At 45.5% G+C, this 18096-nt stretch overlaps 1 protein-coding gene across 1 annotated transcript in view; it reads left to right on the top strand.

Annotated features, from left to right (window-relative positions):
* The first annotated feature begins 241 nt into the window (after window positions 1–241).
* HLF (hepatic leukemia factor) overlaps window positions 242–18096 on the top strand; it is a 74582-nt gene continuing 56727 nt past the window's right edge. The window contains exons 1-2 of the mRNA XM_006832410.1: window positions 242–543; window positions 2503–2838. Coding sequence (XP_006832473.1) covers window positions 429–543; window positions 2503–2838 — 451 coding nt within the window. The 5' untranslated portion in view covers window positions 242–428. The remainder of the gene's footprint in view (window positions 544–2502; window positions 2839–18096) is intronic.

Raw genomic sequence — 18096 nt, 5'->3', positions numbered from 1 at the left:
CGGCGGGCGGGCGGGCGCGGTGCCTGCTGCCCTTCTGCAACCCTCGACAGTGTTGTCTTTCTCTTTCGCAATTTTGAACATTTTTGCGAGACTCGGGGTCCGGGGCAGGTGGCAGCATCCTGCACGTCGCCGAGGACCCCGGGGGCACTTGGCGCGCTCTCCGGGGACCTTCTGCACCAGGAACCCGAAAGTTATTATTTTTTTTTCTTGCTTTCTCTCTTTAAATTTTTATGCAGATGTATTTATAAAGATATAAGTGATTTTTTCTCTCCTTGTTTCCACCGCCTTGAAAACGAATACTTTTGGTAAAGAACGGAGGACACAGCTCAGCAACATTTTGGGGGGCGATTGGGTTTTGGGGGTTTTTTTGGTGGCTTTTTTTTCTTTCTTTTAAAGAAAAACAAACAAACAAACCAGAGTGCATCGCGATGGAGAAAATGTCCCGAGCGCTCCCCCTGAATCCCACCTTTATCCCGCCTCCCTACGGTGTCCTCAGATCCCTGCTGGAGAACCCGCTGAAGCTCCCCCTTCATCACCAGGACGGTGAGCGCTGGGCACCCCGTGGGCCCGCGGAAGCACCCGCCTCCCACCCTCCCTGCCCCCCAGATCCCTTTACTCTGCAACATTTGAGATAGCGCTGTGGGTCTCTCTGGTTTCCGCTTCTGCAGCGCAGGTGGAGGTGTAACTTGGCAGGTCAGGATTGCCCCTTCCTAGGCTTACCTGCATGCAGAGCAAGACTGGGGCTCAGAGAAACCTGGGAGCCCGGTGCTGCCCGGGAATGGGCTGGATACAGTGCCTTGGGTGGGTGGGGTGGGGGTGTCTCACTGCGTAACCTGGGTATTGGGATTATGTTATTGCTTCTCTTATCAGTTTGTATTTGGAACTCAGGAGGTGTGAGCTGAGGACCCCCGCCCCAAGAGGGTAATTCAGAAAGGAGGTGGGGGCTGGGACTGGGGCGGGGGGCGGGTAACCGGTGTCCTGGCTTGCAGTGCACGCCTCCGGCGCTGACACTTTCCCAGTTCACTCTTCTTGGTAGGAGGGGTGAATCTAGCTGGCTCGCGTGTAAACACGCTGGAGCCCCCTCTGGCTTGAGCCATTTCTTGGTAAGTCCCGAACCTTCCCCAGGCAATCTTCACTCTAGCGGGAGAGGAGGAATGCGTGCCGTGCCAGGAGGTGCCAGGCTGAACTGGTGCTCTCACGCATTTGTCATTTGGGCTGATGCAGTTTCATGCTTTCGGTATCAGCAGAAAATAGGAACATGCGGCTCAGATTGTAAAGTCTTGAAAGATTTCTTGGCCAGAAAGAGCTTTGGAGTACTCCTGTCCTAGGGGCAACCTGTTGCTTTGCAGGAGCTGAGAGGTTTGGTTGCAGTCTGCAGCTCATCGCTTCCCTCCCTTAACTCTCCCTCAAGAATAGCACCTTGGGAGGAAGGGGCCGCCTGCAGACTTTTGCATCTGTGGGTGTTTTAAATCAGATTCCCCAGAGAGATGAGACTGTAGCAGGTTGGAATGGGTGGCGCTGGGGAAGAAGAGGAAGAAAATCAGAAGTCTTTAATCCCAAATTACACCAGCGCCTGAGTAAACTGGCAAAATCCAGAGTAAACTGGCAAAATCCAGAGCATCTTTTAGAGATGTAATCAGGTGACAATATTTTCCAGGTAGGAAACAGCCACATACTTCCATATGTAGAGTATTATGTAGAATACCTCATCTTTTCCAGTAGCTCTGTATTTGACAGATTGCATAGACATCTAATTTTTGTAAATTGGATCCTACTTAAAAAGTGCTTGGGGGAGAGGAGGAAGAAAAGCACTTCGTATTTTTAAAATTGCTTTTGTGTAAAGCGATGTGCCCCATTGGTTGTAGGAGCAAACACATGGGGGTTCAGAAGCACTCATTTTTTCTTCTCAGCCAACATGGATCAAGTGCCTTCAAATCTCAGAGCCTCCATTTCTTTAATACTTTGTTTAAAGAAAAGTGGAGAGTCCCTGCTTTTCCAAAATTAAGATCACCAAGACAATTGTTTTATAGTCTGAATGGTCCAGTATTGTCAGTGACATGTGAAGATACATGATGGCTGGTAGTTGGCTGTTTTCTTTAAAATTATAGCAGTTGTATGTAGTCCTAGGTGTTGTCTTCCCACTTCAGGCTGGGATTAGTTATCTGCTCCAAGAATGCGCTGCAGACTGTTTCCGTGAGCTCTGTTGTGTTGTTTTTATCCTAGATGGGTCTGTAGCTCTTTCCCAAGGGCTGGCGCTTTCTTTCCAAAGTAAATAGGGAGATGTTGAAAACCAGGCAGAGATCCATGTCTTGCCTGAACTTTTAACTCTGAATCCACAGAGGACAGTAGCCACAGAAAGACCCAGTGTCTGTGAGAAGAGGAAAAGTTCTGAAGCAGTGTGGTAGCACAGGCCAAGAGGGCTGTTAAAAGCAACACTCTTTCTTTTCCGTCTTTCTTGTTTTGTTTTTTTTTTTAAAGTCCAACTTTCCCCTTCTCCTGCAGCATTTAGCAAAGAGAAAGACAAGGAGAAGAAGCTGGATGATGACAGTAACAGCCCGACAGTCCCCCAGTCGGCGTTCTTGGGGCCCACCTTATGGGACAGAACCCTTCCCTATGACGGAGATACTTTCCAATTGGAATACATGGACCTGGAGGAGTTTCTGTCCGAAAATGGCATTCCCCCCAGCCCGTCTCAGCACGACCACAGCCCTCACCCACCCGGGCTGCAGCAGGCTTCCTCCGCTGCCCCTTCCGTTGTGGACCTCAGCAGTCGGGCTTCCGTACCCATTCACCCCGGCCTCCCGTCCCCCAACTGCATGCAGAGCCCCATCAGACCAGGTAATCCCTCAGCAGGCTTTCCCTGCAGGTGCAGAGGGAATGCGAACGGGAGGGGTAGGGTGGAGGTAACAGAAGTGCTCATACTCTGGGAGGCTTGAACATACCATGAGTATATATTCTAAACGAGGAATGCTTTCATCCACAAAGATAGTTCTCATTCTCCAGTGGGCTTGCAGGCCCCTTGAGGAGACAGTTAGAATGCAGATTCTATGACTCTAGCCCCAGAAATTATGATCTTTTCAGGTCTGGGTCCAGGGCCCAGGAATATGCATTTGAAACCAGCTGTCTAGGGGATTGTGATGCAGCTGATCCAAGGACTGCCCCTGAATAAATGCCACCCTACAGTTAGTGACTGAGCCAAGCAGTGGCCACATCACTTCCTGTCTCTGCTCCTCAGTGCCAAAACACATGGATAGTAGCATCTAGCTGGATCATTTGGGTCGATTTTCTAGAAGGCAGCCTTGTTTATCTACATTCATTCATCTGTGGCCTGAAGGAAAAAAAAAATGAGTTTGGAGTAAAGGGCAGATAACTTCTGCTTTATTTTATGTTGTATGATTTCATTGAGGAATTTAATCAAAAGCAGGCTTTCACATTACGTATGACGTAACCTCTTTCAGCACCAGGCTCCACCTCTATCCTGCTGCTTTGTGTATAAACCAAATTGTAGGTTTTTTTTCTTGGTTTCATCTTAACTCACCTTAACCAAAACCTGCTGGCCTGCAAGGTCGGCTGTAAATGATGTTGAAATACCACACAAAAATATCATCTAAAATGACCAGTACTTCACAAGTCACTAGTAAATGCTGAGATATAGACACAGGTTGAGGCAGCTCTGCCCTCATGCCTGTAACACCTCGAAATAAACACAAAATGAACAGGAAAAAACATCACAGGTAACCAGGAACAAAGCTTCAGCCAGATAAAGGGCGAGGAAGGTCACCAAGCTCAGGGCCTCAGCTGCAGGGGAAGAGAGAAAGCAGACCAACGTGAGACTTGTACTAGAGATGATTACTGAATACCGTGTCCTCCACTCATGTACCAATCTCTGTGCTGCACACAGCGAAATGATATTAAAATGGAAGGGGAAATGACGCAAAGGAGGAAGAGGGGACTCCATTCTTGAAATCTTGATGTTGGAGTGGAAACTCTCCCTTTCCAATCCCTGAGTGCTGCCCCCTTCTCTGAATCCACTTGGAATTAGAACTCAAGGCCACTGGCTACCCTAGAATTAAGTCTTAGCCTTTGGCCATGCTGGGAGGCTGCATGAGCTTCTGGGAAACACTACTTTGTGGGAACCTGAAGTCCTGCTATTTAGATTGTCTCTGATTTTTCCAAAGGAAAAGATGAGCAGTGAAATTGGGAAAACCACCAGAGGAGAAGAGGGTGGTACCCCAATGCGATGGCACAGGTGTGCCTCACTGGTTGTGCTGTGCAGACTGAAACTGACCTTAGGAAGTGGTATAACCTCTTGGTGTCTCAGTTTCCCTCTGTGAAAAACGAGCATGATGACCTGTATGGTTGGATTGTTATGAAAAGTGATAATATGTATAAAGGAACAGGTGTTTGAGTCCTGGTCACTGTTCTATCTGTGTCAACTTGCATCTTTCATTTCAGTCTTTCTCAAATACCATCTTAAAGTAATTAGGTACAGGATGGAGACTTTCCTTCTGCAGAAACTCTCCAGAGATGATGCCCAGTAGATAATGGATTGGGGTGTATTAACAATAACTACTTCCAGTCAGTTAGCAAGTATCATCAAGTTCCTGTCAGGTGGAGCCATCACCCGCATGTTGGTTTGCCATCCTAGGGTGGGTTGCATGTTGCTGTGATGGTGTTATGCTACTGGTATTTCAAATACCAATGGGGTCACCCATGGTGGACAGGTTTCAGCAGAGTTTCCAGTCTAAAACAGACAGAAAGGCTTGACCATCATCTTCTGAAAATTAACCAATGAAAATGTTCTGGATCACAACAAAAGGTAGTGCTGGGAGATGAGCCCCCAATGGTTTTGGAAGGCACTCTAGAAACCCTTTGGCTGCAACAATGGACTCATAGCAACGAACATGGTGGAATGTTTTGTTTTGCTATAAATAAAGTGGCTTTGAGTCAGCGCTCACTCTATGAAAACTAACATCAACAAATCACATGTAACATGTGAGTTATACTGTATTTCTTCCCAAAGAGACATTCCAGTATTGGGCCCCTACATTTTTATTCCTATGGAGAGTCAAGAATTGGGGTTTGGAAAATTGAGCGTTCTTTTATGAACATTTGTCAGATGCCGCTGATAATTGGCATTGGGTCAGCTTGTTGTTGTTATTGTTATGTGCCGTGGAGTCAGTTCCGACTCATAGCGACCCTGTACAGGGTTTCCGAGGCTGTAAATCTTTACGGGAGCAGAAAGCCTCATCTTTCTCCCGCGGAACAGCTGGTAGTTTCCAACTGCTGACCTTACGGTTCACAGCCCGATTCATAACCACTATGCTACCAGAGCTCCTTGCTCAGCATTCTTTATAATTCAGAATGTCCCAGTCACCATTCCGGCCTGTTGCACTGGACTGCTGAGTTTCAGTGGATATCATTGTATTGGGTTATGGAGGAGAGATACTAGGATCCAAGAGGATAGGAGTCTAGAAGTAATCTGTTCATTTAAATGTCTTCCCTTAATCATGGAAACATCACGATAATTTTCCTTTTTAAACAAGAAAGGGAAGGGGAAAAAAAGCTTTTCTTTAGATACTAGACTCAGATAAAATAAGACTGTTGTTCATATCATATGGATCATTATGAAGATGATCATGAAAAAAAAATATCTAGGGGCTCTGGGCTCAATGAGTAGTGGAGAAAGTTCTAGATGATTCTACAGAGCTGGCAGTACTGATCAGAATAGAAGGACCAAGTTACGTTTGAGGAAACTTGAGTCCTTGGACGAGAGGAGTACAGATGTAACCCCAAGCATTCTGGGAATTGTACAATTTCAGTCTGGACCAAGGTTTCTCAGCCTGGGCACAATAGATCTTCTGAGCTGGATAGGTGTTGGTTGTGGGGAACTGTCTTGTGCATTGTATGAGGTTTAGCAACTTCCCTGACCTTTATACCATCATTGCCAGTTGTTGTTGTTGTGAAGTGCCATCAAGTCGGTTCCGGCCCATAGCGACCCTGTATAGGGTTTCCGAGGAGCAGCTGGTGAACTTGAATTGCTGACCTTGCAGTTCAAACGTATTTGCTTAACCCACAGCACCACACCAGGACTCCTAATTCCCAGTTGTGACAAGTAAAAATGTCTCCAGACAAGACCAATGTCCCTGGAAGGGAATATCACTCCCAGCTGAGAACCACTTTAACTTGGTCAGGAAAATGTGTTTTTAACTCAGCATTCTGTCACCTAGATGGATCTTTCATTTCCCCAAATCTGTAATACTTTATGGCATGCTTTTTGGGAAGTAGAATATTAATGGCCGTGCAGCTAAGGAGCCTTGCTGGTGCTAGTGGTTAAGCACTCAGCTGCTAACACAGAGCTTGGCGGTTGGAACCCACCAGCTGTTCTGTGGGAGACAGATGTGGCAGTCTGCTCCTGGAAAGCTTACAGCCTTAGAAAGAAGTCCTGCAGAGCAGTTGTAGCCCATCCTAGGAACTGGAGTAGACTCGGTGGCAGCGGGTTTGGTTATACTGTTGCTAAAGTGAAGCCATCAGTCTAATCAGGCGATAATCATGGAATGATTTTACTAGACGTTTGTTTTCTGCCTTTTCTTCAGCATGCATCTTCTGAGGTATGTTGAATAGCGTGATCTCATCATTGGTGTTCGCCTTAATGAGGGCAGTTCTTAGATGGTGTTGCTACCTGCACCTGCAGGGCCTTCTCCATCATCTAAGATGCAGTACCTGATGTTTCCAGGCCAGCAGTGATGGCAGGAGGTGTTTCCACTGCTCCAGGGTTTGCCTTTCAGATGCTGTCAGAGATGGTGCACTTTCCTGGGAAAATAAGAATCTGTTTGCCCTGAGAATTGAGCGATCACTTTAAGGACAGCAGTCCCTCTAGGGAAAGTTACCTATAGCAGACAAAGGCAGAGTTATTTTTAAATCACATGCTTGCAAAGCCTGATTTGAAATCATTTCCTCTGGTGGTTTTTCTTTGAATAGCTTGGGGGTGTCCTACCACCACTGTTCAGCTCATATTCAGCTGAGAATGAAGAAGCTCTCTTTCCAGTTCTGATCACTAGCACTGCGACCAGGCTGTGTGGTCAGGTGCAGGAAGAGAGCTGGGGACTGGGATAGCTCTCACAGCTCCTTCCCATGGCCGACCTTTGTGTTGGTTCTGCTGACGTTCTTTCCATTTTGACAACGTGTTAGCCTGGAAGGAAAATACATAGCAGTAATGGAGCGGGGTCTGCACTGATGGTTCTGGGCTTATGGGAGGTCTCCTTGCTTTCCCAAACACCAGGACTTGAGGCTCCCGTTTCTCCCTCCCTGGGGGCTTGCAGTGCCTAGCTTTTCCTGCCCAGCAGACTGATTGGTTTGCAGGTGTGGAGCGCCAACGTGGAGGGGGTTGCTGGATCTTGTAAATGTTTCTCCTTCGTCAGGATGGAGGGAATGTCAGAGAGAAGGGCATCTACTTTCTTCAGGAATCGGGTAGCCTTTTGTCTGCAGGTGACATGCGGACCCTGTTTTCTTAGCTTCATAGTGTTGTCAGAAGTTCCATGACAACCGACCCTCACCTTCTGGCAAAAAGGCGTTTTCGGAAAGGTTGTTGGTTTGGAGCCCATCCAGCAGCTCCTTGGAAGAGAAGATTGTTCCTGTAAAGATGACAATGTAGAAAACCCTCTGGGACAAGTCTCCCCTGTCACATGGGGTCACTGTGAGTCAAAAACCGACTATATAGCACCTCACAACAACAGCAACAACATAGGAGGCAGAGGAGCCCCTGGGTGGTACAGATGGGTAATGAAAAGGTTGCAGATTCAAGTTCAAAGGCACTGCTAAAGAAAGACCTGGCTATCAACTTCCAAAAAACGAGTCACTGAAAACCCTTTGGAGTACAGTTTTACTCTGACGCACATGGGACCACCAGGAGTCAGAGGTAGCCCCATGTGCTTACTGGTTTATGGAAAGGGAAGAAATGTAGCAGTTAAGAGAGTAGATTCTGCTTAGGGTCACACCTGGGGCCCACTGTTGGAGCGCTGTGGAATTTGTGTGCATTTAGTCCTCTTCTTAAGCCTCAGTTTCTTCATCGGTGCAGTGGACAGTGTGAAGAGTCCCTTCCTCATGGAATTCAGTAGAAAACAAATGATGAAGTATTGGCACAGTGTGTGGCGCAGAAATGTTGGGTGCAGTTGTGTTAGGAAGTTGGTGGCATGGGGCAGTGGGAAGGGAGGGAAAAATTTTGTTGGATTTCCAACCCCCATCTCCATTTGTGGATTTGTTTCATCGAGTGGCCTTCCTTCTGCAAAATGAGAACATGCATTTCTTTTTTTCCCATCCCCAGCATAGCTACCTTATTTTCTGCACCCTGTCTGACCTCTCTCCTCTTGGGTTGGGAGGAGTCACTTCTCTGGTGTTAGCCCATCAGTTCCAGCTTGGCCAGTGTGGAAGCTGTGTTCACTGACTGCTGGCTCCTCAGCACTCATGAGAGCCCTGGCAACCGCGGCTCTGCCTGCGTGACCGTGTGCTCCAGGCACGTGGCAGTGCCAACACAGGGTGATGTTCTCACTCCCTCCCTGGCCCCCTCACTGCTCCTCCCAGGAGAATTACAGCAAGTGCCAGCTTGAAATGGTAATCCTGACCCTGGCATGAGCAAGCTGAGTTCTGTAGGGCAGTTCAGATGCCAGGGGAACCTGTTCTGCCCACTTCTCCAGCCAGACCCTCTCTCCTGCCTGCTCCGAGGCCCTGCCTTCCCTGCACTGCTGCGGTGGGCAGGAGGCCTGTAGACCAGCTCTTGCCAAGGGGCTTGGCAGACTTTCTCTAGTTCAGCCCTGTGCCTACCAGACTAGAAAAATAGCATTTTAAAGACAGCCCTGAGTGGAGGAGAAGGAAAGGTAGCGGGCGGGAGAAGCTGAGCAGCTTGGCTTGATCACATGGTCATGGAAAATGCCTGGGGAGGAGAAGACAGCAGTGATTGATTCGCTGTCTCCGAAACCTCTCTTCCACCCAGCACTAATCACTTTTACCCAGGAATCATTTCTTATGTCCCAGCAGTGAACAAACATAAAAGTAAGGAAGAGGGAAGGTCATGGAGGAAGTTGTGGGATGAAAAAAATCATTACAAGAGAATATATTAAAGAGGGTAGGTGAGATACAGGGGTCTCTCATTAATTCTGTAATGAGGATGATTCTATATCTTGGTCCCATCATATGTTTTCCTTTATTATAATGTGTTATGATTTTTTATAATTTTTGCTGACAGTATGTCTTACCTGAAGCTTCTAAACCATTGTAAACCCAAACTCCCTTAAGACTTATGGGCCTGCTGGCTCGCCACTCTGGCATCAGAATGTCCCGTGTTGGAGACACGGGTCTGTAAAGACAATACAGCATTGTGTCCGATAAACAAGTGAATCTGGGTGTGAATCCTGACTCTGCTGCTCACTGGCTTCCTCAGGGTCTTGGGCAGGTCATTTAAAGAATCTGAGCTTCTCATTTCCCACCTGGGACTTTGGACTAATCATTGGACCAGCCCCAGAAGCTAAAGGTCACATGAGCCAGTGCATGTAAAGTACTTTGCACCGAGCTTGAACCACAAGAAGCCCTCCTAGCAGCCAGCTGCTGTGTGAGGCATGTTCAGCACCGTCTAATCTCGTTTCTCACATAGGAAGACTCACGTGTTGCCTTCAAGTTGATTCCAACCCCATGTGTACAGAATGGAACTGCTCCACGCAGTTTTCAAGGCTGTGACCTCTCCGAAGCAGACCACCATGCTTTACTTCCGAGCACTCTGAGTGGGTTTGAACCACCCACCTCTGAATTGATACTCCAAGACTTATTGGTACCATCTAGGGACTTGTATTGGACTCATTCGGAGTCTCAGCACTTTTTTTTCTCTTGAACCAGTTAAAGTGTGGTTAAAGACTTTGAATGTCCTCCCTGCTTCCCTGCCTGGTCTCACTTGATTCTCTCTCAGCCTGAGTGTTAACTAACCTGGGATAGATGACGGTACTCTTTTTTCATTCTGTTTTGCAACCAGGATTAACACAAAAAAATCAAACAAAAGGAAGTTTGAAGTGTTTTTTTGTTTTTGTTTTTGTTTTTTCTCTCTCTCTTTTGAGTTTTTATTGTGAACTGAGTAATAGTTTACATGGGAGAACATCGGGTTGACACCATTGTTTCATTGCAATGATTGCAATCTCTTCGTGGAAGTTTGAAGTTCTTGATGAGAAGATTTCTCACATGACATATGTGCTGTTGAATATTTCAATGACTGAACACATAGATAAGTGTTACTATTGAAGTTTTAAACATGAGTATTCATAATTACAATTTAAGGCAGTCTAATGGCCTGATGTGGCGCTGTGGGTTAATGCGTTAGACTGCAAAGCTGTTTAAACTGCAAGGTTGGCGGTTCAGGGTCACCAACTGCTCCTCGGAAACCCTATACAGGGTCGCAGTGGGTCAGAATCGACTTGATGGCACTTCACAACAGCAACAGTGGCCGCAGAGGTAGGCAAGGAAACCCTTTAGACATGATTTGGTGTTCATGGAGGAGGTGGTGGTTATGAAGTTCTACGGAGTCGGTTCTGGCTCATAGCGACCCTGTATAGGACTTCTGAGGCTTTAAATCTTTGCAGGAGCAGAAATCTCATCATTCTCCTGTGGAGTGGCTGGCGGACTCGAACCGTAGACCTTGTGGTTCATAGTCCAGTGCTTATTGTGTGGAGCCAGACTTGTTGAATTCTGCTTATTAACAGTACTGTTCTGAAGTATCTCAGAATAACAAGTCTCTCTTCTCTACCCCGTCCCCCTTTAATGGGTAAGTCCTTACTTCATCTTTCTGAACCTTCATTTCCCTGCTGCAAAGTGGTGTCCTTGTTGGATTGATGTGCATTTCCTACAGCAAACGTGTGAGAAGGGCCCAGGGTGACTCCTGGCACCCATAATAGGCCAGCCCGCAGGTCAGCTCTTTGGCTTTTCCCTAGTGATACAGACATTGGAAAGTACCAGAGACGGCTTTAGGAGGAGGGGAATGATGTGACTGGCCCCGGAAATAGCATCCATTTTTGCTTTGTACTGCATTCTGGGAAAGAAAGGCAAGCATTGGATTTGGCATCTGGTCTCCGAGATGACAATTGAGTAGGGAAGAGTTTGGGGGTTAAAGGGGTGAATGACAGGGTAAGCGTGTATGTTTTCAGTGCCATGTGACAGGTACATGAAGACCCCCTCCAATGTCTATTGCAAAGAGGAGGGTGAAAGACAAATGAAGAAAGTGAGTAGAAAATTGTAACAAATAAATGAAGGAGCAATAACACAAGAAGGGCACAGGAAGCAGCCACTGCCCAGGGCAAAAGTCCCTGCTTCTTGGAAGAGCTGCACCTTTGTTGGGCTGGGAAGGGGTGGGGGTGGGGGGTAGACTGGAGAGGAGACGTGGTCGTCCCGGCACCCGTAGGGACAGGGACGCCTGTGAGATGTTTAGGGAACAAGGTATAAATCCAATACAACTGGCACAGAGGAGTCATATGGAAGAGTCAGGAAGATGAGTCTGGAGAAGTAGGTGCCAGCCAGTCTGCAGAGCTTGAACTTGATCCAGGAGGGCAGTGGGGAGCCATTGAAGATTTTTGAGCAGAAGTAGCATGAGGAGATTTCCACTTTGGTTCAAGGTTGGGTTTGAAACATTTTTAGATACTTGACAATAGTTTCCTCTGGCAAATTGGGACTTCCTTTTTATTATTATTGTGAAAATAAATATTCTCCCTTGAACATCAAATAGCTTTTCAAAACACAATGGTGTGATGATTTAGAGAAAGTAATTCAAAAACACAGGGTTTAGGTTTCCCATATAAAGCCGATAATTTTGGTGATTGGGGGAAACGCTCTTTGTCAAAGAAATAGTTTGAGGGATTTGAATGGTTTAGAATTTAAAGCTCCACAAGCAGACCCAGTTGGCTTGTCTCATAGGAGTAGAAAAATAGGTTTTAATAAGCTCAGCCATTAACATTCATCACTCTTAAATGCCTCTATTTTAGAAAGCCTGCTAGGTTTGCAAACAAGTCTGTTGAACTGAGGTGCTTGTGTATGTGTGTGTGTGTGTGTGTGTGTGTGTGTGTATGTATGTGAGACAGTAACACAAACAGTGCTTGGTCTTACGGATTACCTGCAGCGGTCATATCAAGCTAAAAGTACATAGCCAGGTTCTGGCTAGCTGATTAATTTTATTCCTAAGAGACAAAAAAGTCATTATTACAGCTTTGCATTCGTCAGTCCTACTTTATTATATGTGTGGCTCCCTTCTTCCCTGAAACTCATATGAATTATACATGAGACTTAGAGAGAGTGTGTGTGTGTGTGTTTACACACTCCCATGTATTTTGTTTGGGGAGGTGCTGCTAGGGTCTTAGGGGAGGAAAGGGCTACTGAGTGGTACTTACATGAAAGGACTTAAATCAGGTACCCCTGAAATGTACTCTGATACCACACACAAACGTGGAGGAATCACCATAACCCAGATCAGTTCATTGAAACACAAATAACAGTCCGTGTGTACAATTTCACCTCCAGCTAGTTGCAGCAGACAGTTCCAGGAGGGCTGGCAGAATCTAGTGTCTGTTTTAGAGACAGTATTGTTTCTGTTAAATTGGCAACTGGTTGGATTCGACCTCCATGACTGGATGTGAAAATTCCTAAACTGTTTGCTTTCCTTCCTTTCTAACTTGAATGGATACCATTATTGCTTGACTCACTCCCTATCCAACTCCTAACAGGAACCCAGCCTCATTCTCTCTTCTGAAAAATTGTACAGCACCACAAAGAGATTCTGAAAGTTTTGTTTTCAGGAGTTTAATCAGAGAATCGTTTTCATTAATGATCTTTGGAAGACTGCTTTGGAATTTGGGGTCTGATAATGAGACGTGACTTGTGGCTGATTAAACCCCCTTCGCTCTCAAATCTTGCCTGGGAGACCCTAGATTCCAAAAAACAATGAGTGTGTGCTATAGTAAGATACCCGCGGGAGCTACAACACTAAATCAACCGTGACAAAATGTTCTCATAGAAAGTGGGGTTGCATAAATGGATCAGCAGAAATAAATGCTTTGGCAGAAACTTCTTGAGTGGTGAAGAGCAATGCTTTCTTTTCTGATTAGCTCCGGGTACCACAGTCTGCTCTGATGTCTTTGCTGGGGGACTCAGACATGGACAGTAGAACCCAGAAGGAACGCCTCATTGCTGTTCTGAATGAGCTTCTGCTCTTAATGGAAAGAGTTAAGCCTGGCTGCCCATCCATGCGCAGTAAATGCCTCTTGAATTGAATTGAATGGGGAAAGCAAAGATTTGTTTGGGGAAGGATGCCACTAGGCACTGACCAATGAAATCCATGCTGTAAACCAGATGAACAAGATCATCTAGATATGTTTTGTAATCGGCTTTCCCTGAAAGGAGATCTCAATACCCTCAGATATGAAGAGTTCTTCTAAAGAGAGTGGCAAACAGTTAAACTCCATCTCTCCTAAGCATTGAGGAACCCTGATGATTCAGTGAGTAAGTGCTTGGTTGCTAACCAAAAGGTCGGTGGTTCAAACCCACTAGCAGCTCTTCAAGAGAAAGATTCCAGCCTTGGAAACCCTATGAGGCAATTCTACTCTTTTCTGTAGAGTTTCTGTGAGTTGGAATTGACACTACAGGAGTGGGTTTGGGTTTGGTCCTAAGGATTTAACAGAAGATTTAATTCCCTCCACAATGGATTCATCATGATTGGGTTTAGTTATTATCACTGAAAATTAGGAACGCTTTTGATAGCAAGAACTTTAAAAATAGCTTTAAAGATCCAATCAGAATAGTATTGTTTTTGGCCAAAGGCAATTGAGAGATTTATTGAGCCAAGAGTTGTTGTTAAGTTCTTCTTAAGTGCCACTGAGTTGCTTCCAACTCCTATCAACCCCGGTTAGAGTTTCCAAGTAGTGGCTGGTGGGTTTGAACTGCTGACTTTTCAGTTAGTAGTCCAGTGGTCATCCTATAGCACCACACCAGAACAAAAAGTAGATAATGTCAAATTTAAAGGTACAGCTAAAATCCTGGTACAGTTTCTGAGGATAAGAAAGGTTTATAGACCCCCAAAAAAAGTAAAAAGTAAAGTTTGTAGAATTGATATAAAATTAATTCCATTGGAGTTGATTTATCTATTTCTGTTAATATGTTTTTCTGGGGGAGAGAGGTAGTCACATCGTTTGTCCCCCCCCCCAAAGAATATAAAGTATGCATATTTTTAAAAGGCCAGTAATATCAGAATGACTTTTAAAATATTTATACCCATGTCAAAAATATTACTTTCTTTTTAGCAGTATATATGAAATTTACCCAGACGTAACAACTCATTCAGTGGTATTTAGTTGTTGGATGCCTTAGAGAAGGAGAATGAATGATAAGATTTAGCATTACAAAAACTAGGTGTAAAGAAGCAATTTGAGTCTAATTATTTCCATTTCCTTTTTTTTACCCTTAGTTTACCCTTAAGTTAGAGGCATGGCATTAATTCAGGTTTTGTGATCATTTTACCTTGACTTGCTAAAACTGAAAGCTTTATCTTTGTGTTCTTTATAAAGAACGATGTTACCAAATAAATGTATTAAGGAAAAATCATTTTAGGAGGCACACCTCACTTACCTGAGTAAAGCATAATCTTTAAAGATCCTGTTAGTACTGCGGAATCAGTCCTGACTCATGGTGACCCTGTGTAGGGTTTCCAAGGAGCGGCTGGTGAGCTTGAACCACCAACTTGAGATTCAAACTGACCTTTTGGTCTAGCGCATTAACCATTTTAACTGTGTGTAAGTAAATAGATTTTTAGATCACAAGTGTGTATTAGTGGAGAGCAAGAGAATTTTATTGTTTGCACATTTGCAGTTGGGATTAGAGTTCCCACCAAACTGTTGTGCTCGAATGTTTTCTCTCCTTCTTCCTTTACGCTCTGAAACCAGACCAAATCCACTTCTGTCATGCCGACTCTGACTCACAGTCACTCTATAGGACAGAGCCCCAGAGAGTTTCCAAGACACGGTCAAATCATCACTGAACTGCAAACCAAGGGGTCGACAGTTCAAATCCAGCCACTTTTCCTTGGAAACCCTATGTAGGGTCATTATGAAACAGAACCGACTCGATAGCACTTAACAATAGTAAATGTTTATGGACGCACACTGCCACATCTTTCTCCTACAGAGCAGCAGGTGGGTGCGAACTACCAACCTTTAGGGTTCTCAGGCACGCACTTTAACCACTGTGCCACCAGCGCTTGCTCATTTCATTTTACTCTCCCTCTCCTTAAAATTTCATATTCTTACACTGAGATTCTCACATAAGTATTTGGAACCAAGACAGCATTTTAGTTCATTTACCTGCCATCACAGAGCATGTCATGAACCCTGTCCACATAGACAGTGGGTTTGCTTTAGAATTTTGCTAATGACCTCATCATGCATTTCCCCTCTTCTCATGAGGGGCAGAACTTCCTTGTTAAATCCACCACCTCCACTTAGGTCTTGGCTCTGCCACTTGTAACCGGTGACTCTCCTGCCTTAGTTGCCTGTTCTGTAACACCTGCTTCAGAGGATACCTGGAGGAGTAGGTGAGAGGACACTTGTCAGTCACTTAGAACGGTGCTGAATCTGTAAAGGGCAGTGTCCATTACTTTGATTTGCATTCTGCTACTGCCCTTTCCTCTCTTTTCTGCTTCCATGGGTACTGAAGTAGGAATGCATCTTGTGCTTTTGTGACGATGGCCTGGACTTGGCTCTCCACTTTTGGAGTCATTGTAGGAAAGAAAGGGTGGTGAGGAATCAGAACGGGGTGCAGCCTGTGCATTTATATCATTGAAAAGATGGAGCCACCTCGAACGCCTTCCCCAAGACTCCAGGCACACCAAGCTGCCCCCACTGGTGTCCCTGTGCTCTGGGGTCACTGCCCCACTAGCTGCTCTGTGGGCCAGGGCTATGTTTTGCCCCTCAGTGTCTTGACCCGATGCCCCAAAGAGCAGATGTAGAATCCACCGGAATCATACACCAGAGCCTTCCCAGTGTGCTGTAAAATTTTTAACTTGGAGTTTTCTTTTTGGTGACACCTTTGGGTCATGGAATACTGGCAGTAGCCTGTGGTGTTGGTGAAGGGCTGCTCTGCTGGGAGAGGCAGGAGAGTGGGTCTCTCATGCTCATGGACTTTCTTGGCTTCTGCTCCCAAAGTGCGTTGTGTTGTTAGGTGCCAGCAGCTCAGCTCCATACACAACAGAGTGAAACACTGTAACCCTTGTGCCGTCTTCACAATTGTTGTGTTTCAGCCCATTGTATAGATGCTGCGTCAGTCCATCTCGTTGGGGGTCTTCCTCTTTTTCACTGACCCTCTGCTTTATCTAGCATGATATCCTTTTCCAATGACTGGTGCCTCCTGATATCATGTCCCAAGTGAGATGAAGTCTGACCATCCTGGCTTCTACGGAGCATTCTGGTTGTACTTCTTCCAACACAGATTGATTTGTTCTTCTGGCAGCTGGTGGTGTATTCAGGGTTGTTGTTAAGTGTCGTCAAGTCGGTTCTGACCCATAGTGACGCTGTGTGGGATTTCTGAGGAGTAGCTGGTGAGCTTGAACCGCCGATCTTGCAATTCAAACGGAATTGCAGTCTGGCGCATTAAACCCACAGCGCCACACCAGTCTAAGTCTCTGAAATGTTTTCTTCTTACTCTCCGTACAGGCTAGAAAAGTGGGAGTGGGGGAGTTTTTATACATACAGGACAACTGAAAGTTGACTGGCCTGACTCTTTTCAGTGAGATTAGAGACGTGGAGTTTCTAGGTCCTGGTACAGTACAGCATGTACTGTATACCAGGGTGTGGCAGGACAAAGCCTCCACAGGCATGGCAGTCTTTGGGGATAACAAAGCACATCAGCATCAAACTAGACAAGTCTTTTCCCTCTTGAGAGGGGTGTTTAGTTCCCTCAGCAGATTTTTACATCCATTACTTCCAGCCCCCTTTTGATAAGAGAACAAGTACAGCACTCCTAAATTTAAATCCACCAAATGCAACATGAAACCATGGCAATCCCTGCTAGCTGTCTTACCCCCAGTGTGGTGGTCGGTACTTAATGTGAGAGCTTGAAGGAAATCAACTCCTATTAGAAATTATATCAGTTCCTGGACTTTCATCTGTTCCTGAGAGGATTGAAGGTTGTGGATAAATTACCAAAGTAGGTTTTCTCTTTTCTTCATCAGCCTTTTCCACTCTGACTTACAGGCAGTTAAAAAAAAAAATCTTAAAGTTTGAGCTTATCTCAGTAGCCAAAAACCATGGAGATAGGATGAGATCACTTTTAAGGCAGGAATCAGAAGTTTTAATAAAGATATTCAGAAAAAGCACAGTTTTGATTTCATTAGTGCATCGTTGACGGCCCCTGCAGTTAACCACCTAATGGAATGAGAGTCTGCAGGGCTCCGGAAAAGCCAGGAGACCTTGTTAAGTCACTTAAGTTCTCAGAACCTCTTTTCCTCACCTGGAACATGGGCCCAATTCCACAGGCTTGTCATGCCAACGAAATCACATTAAGTCCTGTAAATTATATAAAACTACCTGGTCCTGTACCTGCTCAGAGCTGGTTCTCAGTTTTTTTTTTTTTTTTTAAGTGTTGTATTGTGAATTATATGATCGTTTACATGGGAGAACATTAGTTTTACATTCATTCTATCATATATCGTTTCATTGCCATGGTTCCAATCCCCTCCATGCATCATCAACTGACCAAAGGGTATACCCTGCAAGCCTGTCCCCTACACTGCCCCCCACCCCCACCCCCCGCGAGTCTTCAGCACACAGTCGCTCTCCCTCTCTACATCTAAAGTCCCCAGCTGCTCCATCACTCCATGTCATCATCTCTGCCTCCATCTCAGGCATCACTGCTTCTCTGGGTAGGGTCCCGCTCTTGGCTCGTCTCCATTGATGGTCCTAGGGACCTCCGCTTCTAGACTGGAAAGTTAAATCACTCCCTTGCTTGCTATAAAACGTCTACCTTTACATTTCCAACCCTCACAATCAGTCCTGATAACAATTATTCACTATTGTATCACAAGAGACC

This window comes from Chrysochloris asiatica, unplaced genomic scaffold (genome assembly GCF_000296735.1).
Source record: "Chrysochloris asiatica unplaced genomic scaffold, ChrAsi1.0 scaffold00007, whole genome shotgun sequence".
Classification (NCBI taxonomy): domain Eukaryota; kingdom Metazoa; phylum Chordata; class Mammalia; order Afrosoricida; family Chrysochloridae; genus Chrysochloris; species Chrysochloris asiatica.
This window is presented reverse-complemented; position numbering and strand designations above follow the sequence as displayed.